This window comes from Parambassis ranga, chromosome 4, assembly GCF_900634625.1.
Source record: "Parambassis ranga chromosome 4, fParRan2.1, whole genome shotgun sequence".
Classification (NCBI taxonomy): Eukaryota; Metazoa; Chordata; class Actinopteri; family Ambassidae; genus Parambassis; species Parambassis ranga.
Genome location: NC_041025.1, coordinates 19,773,713 through 19,781,010, shown reverse-complemented (window position 1 = coordinate 19,781,010; position 7,298 = coordinate 19,773,713). Strand labels below are relative to the sequence as shown.

The following is a 7,298-nucleotide window of genomic DNA, read 5'->3' as shown; positions in this document are numbered from 1 at the left end:
TATTCACTTACACAATCCCTACAGTCTCCCACCTTTAAAACAGTGACTAATAATGAGTACTTACTTTCTTAACCTAAACCTAAAAGATCTGCTTAAGATACTATCGCTGCAGCTGCACCACTGTCTTTAATCCAGTAAGTGCAAACAAAAGTGAAAGTCTCAGACATACTTCTCTATGGTCTCCCCTGGTCTTGTATTATTGCTGCTGTGAGCATTCGTATCTCACACAGCACACTTCCTGTCGATGCGCTCGCCTGCGTCTGTTGAAATGTTTCATGATTTTCCACTATTATGTAACTCTAATGTCCCAATATCAGCTCTGAAAACATCCAAAAGTCTGTGTGATACAGCGGACTGATGAAAGCAGGATATTGCTGATTGTCAGGGGGAAATTCTGCTGTTATGCACTGCATACTATGAAAACACAAATACTGGGTCAAATAGAAAGCGAAGCACTGAATTGTAAATGTCTGATAGTGAGACGGTGCTCAGTGTTTGGCCTTCTTTATTTCAGTGGAACATGGAAGTTGTATTAGAGTTGAGTTTGACTCTAAGATACTTTACTTGGTAGTGAAGACAATGTGATATGGTAAAATATCCAGACAAGGCAATGTGAAAACACAAATGTAGTTTTGTTGAGAAAGCCAACTAGGATTGTTAGCATTCTACAAAAAAATACATGCTAAATAGTGATACACGCTCTCCTCAAAGCTGCCAGACTTCATTGATTAAAATAGTAATGTTACCTTACTGGAAGAGGGGAGTTGCTATTGTGTGACCCATTGTGTTACACATATGTCAACAGCTCAGCAGCAATTAGCTCAGATCGCATTTAGGATTGTACAATGTGAGCAGTACGCCACCAGCTTCTGTATTGTATGAGGTAAAATTTGCATTTTTGTCAATTGAGTGGTGAAATAACAGCCTCCATTCCCTGTCAGAAATGGCTGTCTGAAAGCAAGGCAACATAGTGTTAATATTTTTAAGTATATTGTACACTTAAGCTGATGTTGTTACATGTAGCCGAGCATAGTTTAAGTCGGCCAAAATATCCCTGGTACTAATTTGATCTGTTTAATCTGTTTAACGTACCTGGACTGTCGCTTACAACAACTTTAAACCAACAATTTTTTCTGGAGAATGTATTTAGGGCATATGAGTCTTCCCTAAATACCCCCCAAATTGAAAACTGGGGGTTTAATTAGGTCAAAATTATAACCAAAACTAAGTATGTGGTAAATTAGATTATACAGCACAGCGGAAGAGGGTGACTGGAGTTCAATGGAACAATCTAAAACAGCTATCAGTACACATGGATCTAAAAATAACTGCCCACACACCCTAATGTGAATAGGACGATTGTCATTTTGTGTGGATCAGTTTACTCGTGTCAGATTACTATCGTTATGTTTTTCTTAAACTTGCTGATGTGAGTCATTCTTGTTTTGTCTACATCATGCAGTCACCTCAGAAATCTGGCACAAAGTGAAGCTCAGTTTACTTTGACTTTTGTGTTAGAAAAGGAATTAAAAATAAAACTTACCAATTTCTTGGGTAATTTGTAATCTGTTTATATAGCATTCATGATTTAAGCTTATTTACAGTGTCTTAAACATAAGATAAGATAAGATAATCCTTTGAAGAACAGCTTGTGATGACAGAATAAAGTGAACTTAGTGCTTTAATTGTTATTGCCCATCATGATCCGATCCCACTGAGCCTCAAAACAGCTGGGTGTCATCACGGAAGATTCATCCGTATTTTTTACTAGCAATGGTGGAAACCTTCCACGCTTCAAGTTATGTGCTTGCACACAAACAAAAAATGGTTTGGAACAATCAGCACAGTGCAATGAACTAAAAGCAGTTGCTTTTTAGGGTCAGTACTACCGCTACTTCCTCATCATCAAACACATTAGCTCTTAGCTTACCTTTGTTGTGATGTTGCATTAAGGCCTGACATTAATTGGCAGCAACCAGGGTGTGTGTGTTTCACAACCAAAAGTAACCCCTACAATCAATGGCTGATTTGATTTTAACTGATTGAGTACATTTGGCTATGAACTGTGGCTGGAGATTGTGTCGAATATTTCTTCTTTTTCTGCACCATTGAAATGCATCTAAAATCAGACCAGCAGAAAAGGTCAACATTTAGCCCACATATAATACATATTATGACTTACAGTCTGAAGAAAGGTAACATCCTGTATACAGCATCTGGCAGTTTCACTGAGCAGATATAGATCACAGATAAGAAGGCTCTTTTCCGATCTGTGCTGGCATTCATTTTCGATGAGAAACAACATCAAGTCTCATCAATTACCATAAAATGTGTGAAAAGGTTTATTGACATGTTAACAATTGTGATTTGTGTTTAAAATAAAGAAAACATTCTGAATGATTTCAGCAATTTTAGATCGAAGGCTCGAGATCTCACAGGAACTCGTGTGATCAACTGTGACTTCACAAGAAGAACAACTATGGAGGACGATCTTTGTATTTCAGCTCATCCTTGTAAAATCTGTTAAGACAAACCATGACCTCCGCCGAAACCCTTACCCTGTGTATGTAGTGAGTAGTTTATAAATACAAACAAATCATCTCGCAGTCGGAGTGATACGACCCCCAACCTGCCCTTCTATGCTGCAGTCAGTTGGACCAACACAGTATGGAGTCATTTAGAACTTTTGTTTGTAACTGTCACACAGACCCAACCACTGAGGTCCTCCACCACATATAAACCATGTTTCCCCACCTAACAGTTAGAATTGATGAAGCTGCTTGGAGGAGCAGCGAAACATCTTCAAGAAAACTCTACAAGTCCACATCCTCGCATCATCCCTTTGAACCCATTGAAGATGAACACCTTCAAACTGTCGATTCCTGCCAAACCGTCTATCTCAACAGTAGTTATGCTAAAAGAAGACAAGTACACAATGCAACGCTGCCTTTTCTCAAGCTCAGTGGACTGATGGTGATGACACTGTTTTGCATTTACTCAACTTTCTCATGTCCTCGTATGAAAGTTCAGCTCCATCAAGCATGCCATATTAAGGGTGTTGGCCGCCGAGAAGTTGAGTAAATTACCTCACACGTGCATCTGCTGCAGCCACAGCAGTGCTGAAGCGGAAAGTTTTAAATAAACCCACTACATTCCCCTAACCACAAACACACCCAAAAGTGAGACCCCTAAGGGGATCCTAAAAACCACCACACACATGCACACCCACATTAACAAACACACACACACTGGTTGTGTACTGTAAAAATTCCCATCCCGGTGTGTAACCAGAGAAGAGGAACTCATCTGCAAATAAAGGTGCTTGTACAGAAATCACAAATGAATGACGGCACTGATAGAGGACTACTTTGCAGTACTCATACAGAAACTTCATGCTTCCATTTTTAACGCTGTGACACCATCCTTAGTGTGCATCTCACTTCGTGTGTGCGCTGGTTTATTGTTTTTCAGTTGCTCAAAATTAAGTTGTCGTCGCAGTTATATGAAAATGACCTAAATCTGAAAGTCTTTGAAGTGGCTACACAGCTACACACCTGGGTTAGGTGTTATCCAATTTAATGGAGTCTGCCCAAAACCGCTGCAAATTCTAAAATAAATAATCTATGGTTTGACAACTGATAAATATTTTAAATGGTGTTGGTAAAGTGCAGCTTTTCACCTGTAGGGTCAGACTTTTCATTTTTTTTCCCACTTTTTTTTCATTTGTTAAATTCTGTTTAGGTCACCAAGGTTTTAGGTGGTTCCAATACAGGTGACTTGTGTAATAACATTCTTTAATCTTATTATATCTTAATTGTAGGCGTATGCACTTTGCAGTCGACAACAAGGATTTTGGCATCCATGTTAGGTATATCGATATTGCTTTGTTTGCTTTTAATGGTTATTAATGGGCTTGTATATCCTGAGTTAACTAGAAGTTTTTTTTAAACTTATAACATTTTAAAACGAACTTTTTCTACATTTTCTTAACTGTCATGTCAACCCAGAACACATCTCCTCCACCTCTTGAATCATCTCAGTTGTATCATTGCGTGTTGTTTTGTTACTCTCTTTACATTCCTAGTCTTGCTTTTTGTTTCTGTTAAATACGTAACAAATCAAAGAAATGATTACATAACATTATTCAAAACTATTAAAAAGCAGAAGTATGTTTTAGCAAATTCAGCTAAAACCAACCATGTAAAATACCCTAAAAGATCAAGACTCCTGATCCAAAAGTCCCTATGCCAGACAAATCCACGGACATTAATCTGTAGAAATGGTGCAATAGTACAATTCAATAAAGTGTTTATGTTATTTACAGTAGTCAATATAGTCTTGACAAATGACATTTTTTTCCCCAGAGGTCTTTTCACTGAGGAATTCTACAGCTGTGAGTCAATGACGACACTAGCTGAGTCCACAATCCGCTGCCTGTAAGCTTATCCAAATGGCATTTAGCTACCTGTAGCAGCAGGCCCTCCACGTCATACTGCAGGTATCATACCTGCCAGGTTAAAATAGACCTGAGAAGAGATACTGACACACAAAACGGTGTTTCTCCTCAGAGGACGACGACAGGGATGTTAAAATGCCAAAACTTTTGTTTTCAAAAATCCGCTTTCATGAACTTAAGGATTTGATGCCAAACATGAAGAGGCCCAGGAGGTAAGCCCCACAGAGTAACGACATACAGGAGCGATTCAAGAAGAGTGGACAGCTTTACATAGATTTTGTTTGTTTGTTTTAACTGCAGGATTGATATTATACTTTGTCGAAAAAGGCATAAGAAGGATGTCCAGGGCCTCACGGTGCAAAAACTGAACAATGATGTCAATCCATCCAACCTCAGGTAGTGTATGCCGCATTTAAAGTTATTTTAATCTGCCCTCTGTTTATTAGACTGGAATTAATACCCATTTTTTCCATTACAGTTGGGAGACGGACCATAAAGTCCACCTGACTCTGGAAAGACTTCTACGAGACAAAAGTAAGAAATCATTTCTCACAGGATTTAACCTGTGTAACAACTCAATAACGATAAACTCTTTCTCTTGTTTCTTCAGAATATTTAGCAGCATTCCGCTCTTTTCTTAAGTCTGAGTTCAGCGAGGAAAACGTTGACTTCTGGCTGGCGTGTGAAGAGTTCAGATCCACTGCGTGTCCAGATAACCTCCACTGGAGAGCAGAGGAGATGTACAAGCGGTTCATCCAGCCAAAAGCCTGCAGAGAGGTCGGTTTGATGGCAAGGGTTAATGGGTCAAAGAAAAAAAAAAGGAATTACATACGTAGAACTAAATCTCAATGTCACAGACAGACATCATAGAATGTGAGAAAGTACTGTTGCATCATTACAGGAAGAGGAATGAGTAAAAGACTGAAGCAATATGGAGGACTACTGAATGTCACAAGAGCCACTGACTATAATGCTGTTAGGTGGAGAAGCATCCTCTGAGTCTGAGGCGTGGTTTATTTGCAGGAGCTCTAGCTAACCTACAGATGGAAAAAAATAGAAAAAGTATGACATTTGGTACACAAAGAACTTGTGTACTATGTACTGTGTGTAGCCAAATTCCCTACATTTGAGGGTCAAATATCTCAAGCCGTCCGTATGGATAAACTATGTTCCGTGACATCACACGTAATTGTACACAATGTGGAATCACTTAATGCTTGCAGCTTTCCTTTAAAACTAGCATGGCTAGTTAGCAGAAACATGTGTAGCTGCTATAAGGAGCAAACGGTAGACTTTTCTGCCCAGTCTGTCTTGGCAAATGACATGTTATTCTAAGGTCTATTTTAAGGCTGTAAAAACAGGGACAGGACACCAAAATGGGGACGGTCCCCAGAAAACAGGAACACTGCCTCCCCTCCCTCTAAAGAAGCAGCAGCAAGAAAGAAACTCCCTTTAGGGGGAAGACCCTTTTACTGAACAGCAGGGAGGTGGAGGAAACATTCTGTTTTAGGACACCCATCAGCTGGTGGACAGACCTGCCCCTCTTTAGCCTGTCATAACCCTTAATCAGACATTCTGTTGATGTGATCAGGTTCTGAGGCATTTTCTTCAGCATTGATAAGGCCCTTTAGAAATAGAAATAATTCTACATTATTTCTTCTCCAGGTCAACGTCGACCATCATATCAGAGAAAAGATCAAGAAGTCGTTGGACAAACCGAGCCATTCCTGCTTCGACGAGGCCCAGAAACACGTTTACCTGCTGATGGAAAGAGACTCCTGCCCCAGATTCCTGCACTCAGACGCCTACCTGAGCCTGAAACGCAAATCTAGGACTATGTGGTACATTTAAATCCTAAAGAAAGCTTCTCTGAATTGAAAAGCCAGTTTGCGCCGTATGAGAGGTGAAGCTGAAATCGCAGCAGGTCTCTATGAAACACTGCTGCGCGTTGATGAAAGTATTAGAATAAAGCAGGATGAGAAAAGTCATGTGGGTGGAGAGAACTGTTCGTATGTGTCAATATTTTGAGTTTGGGGTTGTATGTGGCCAAAAGTAAATGGACACCTCTCCAGCTTCTGCTATAACAATAACTTAGATGATCACCTTGAGCTTTCTGTTTCAACATAACAGCTCAAAAAAGCTATCTTCCCAGTTTGGCGTGGAAGAATCTGCCAATCCTCACAGACCACCTGACGCCTGACCTCTTTACAAATGCTTAATGTGCTGGACAGGAAACCTCTGTTTCTAGGCCACTAAAGCCATAAGGTGAATGGGTGTCCACATACTTTTGTTCACATATGCTGTATGTGTTAACTGAAAGTCTAAGTATGTTAATGTGCCGTAATAAATGATAAATAAATGGTTTCTGACATGACCTACTTTTATAAGTACACATTAAATCCAGAATTACAGAAAGGACCAGCATTGTCTGTGGTCATTCACACTCATCATCTATTCTTATTATTCAGACTTTTTCCATACAGTCAGAATTTATATTTATCTGACTGACTGACTAAGTGGAGACAAGGAAATGGATGTGAGTCAAGAAGAAGAAGAAGAAGAGTTTCCACCGCTCAGCTGGCAAGGAGATTCTGTTTTCGGTCACATGTCTGATCTATCCTCTAATTAGGCGCAGGTATGACTCCATACACCAGCAATAGGGTTTACCAAACTGGAAAAAAGTAACCCAGCTATAACCCTTGATCCCTTTCCATTCTGTAAATGGCCTTATTCCTAAAAATTGTGCCTTAAAAAGGAGTACTGAGGCAGCTAATAATAACTCAGAGGCTTAAACGACAACACTGGAGTCATCAGACAACCTGATGCGTAACAGATCAGCCTG

General features: G+C 39.7%; 1 protein-coding gene across 2 annotated transcripts; it reads left to right on the top strand.

Moving 5' to 3' along the window:
* The first annotated feature begins 4,528 nt into the window (after positions 1-4,528).
* Positions 4,529-6,830, top strand: LOC114434279 (regulator of G-protein signaling 21-like). Of its 2 annotated transcripts, none has more exons than XM_028403364.1 (5): positions 4,529-4,668; positions 4,757-4,852; positions 4,935-4,990; positions 5,067-5,233; positions 6,122-6,830. In XM_028403364.1, exons 1-5 carry the CDS (start codon positions 4,592-4,594, stop codon positions 6,305-6,307), a joined length of 582 nt encoding a protein of 193 aa, XP_028259165.1. In that variant the 5' UTR covers positions 4,529-4,591; the 3' UTR covers positions 6,308-6,830. The 2 variants fall into 2 exon arrangements, with proteins under 2 accessions (XP_028259165.1, XP_028259166.1); XM_028403365.1 differs by having other exon boundaries at positions 4,546-4,668; positions 4,784-4,852.
* The last annotated feature ends 468 nt before the right edge of the window (positions 6,831-7,298 follow it).

Coding starts and splice junctions, on each gene's coding strand:
- LOC114434279 (XM_028403364.1), top strand. CDS start 4,592: ATGCCAAAACTTTTGTTTTCAAAAATCCGCTTTCATGAACTTAAGGAT. Junction 4,669..4,756: donor AACATGAAGAGGCCCAGGAG/GTAAGCCCCACA, acceptor TTTTAACTGCAG/GATTGATATTATACTTTGTC. Junction 4,853..4,934: donor GTCAATCCATCCAACCTCAG/GTAGTGTATGCC, acceptor TTTCCATTACAG/TTGGGAGACGGACCATAAAG.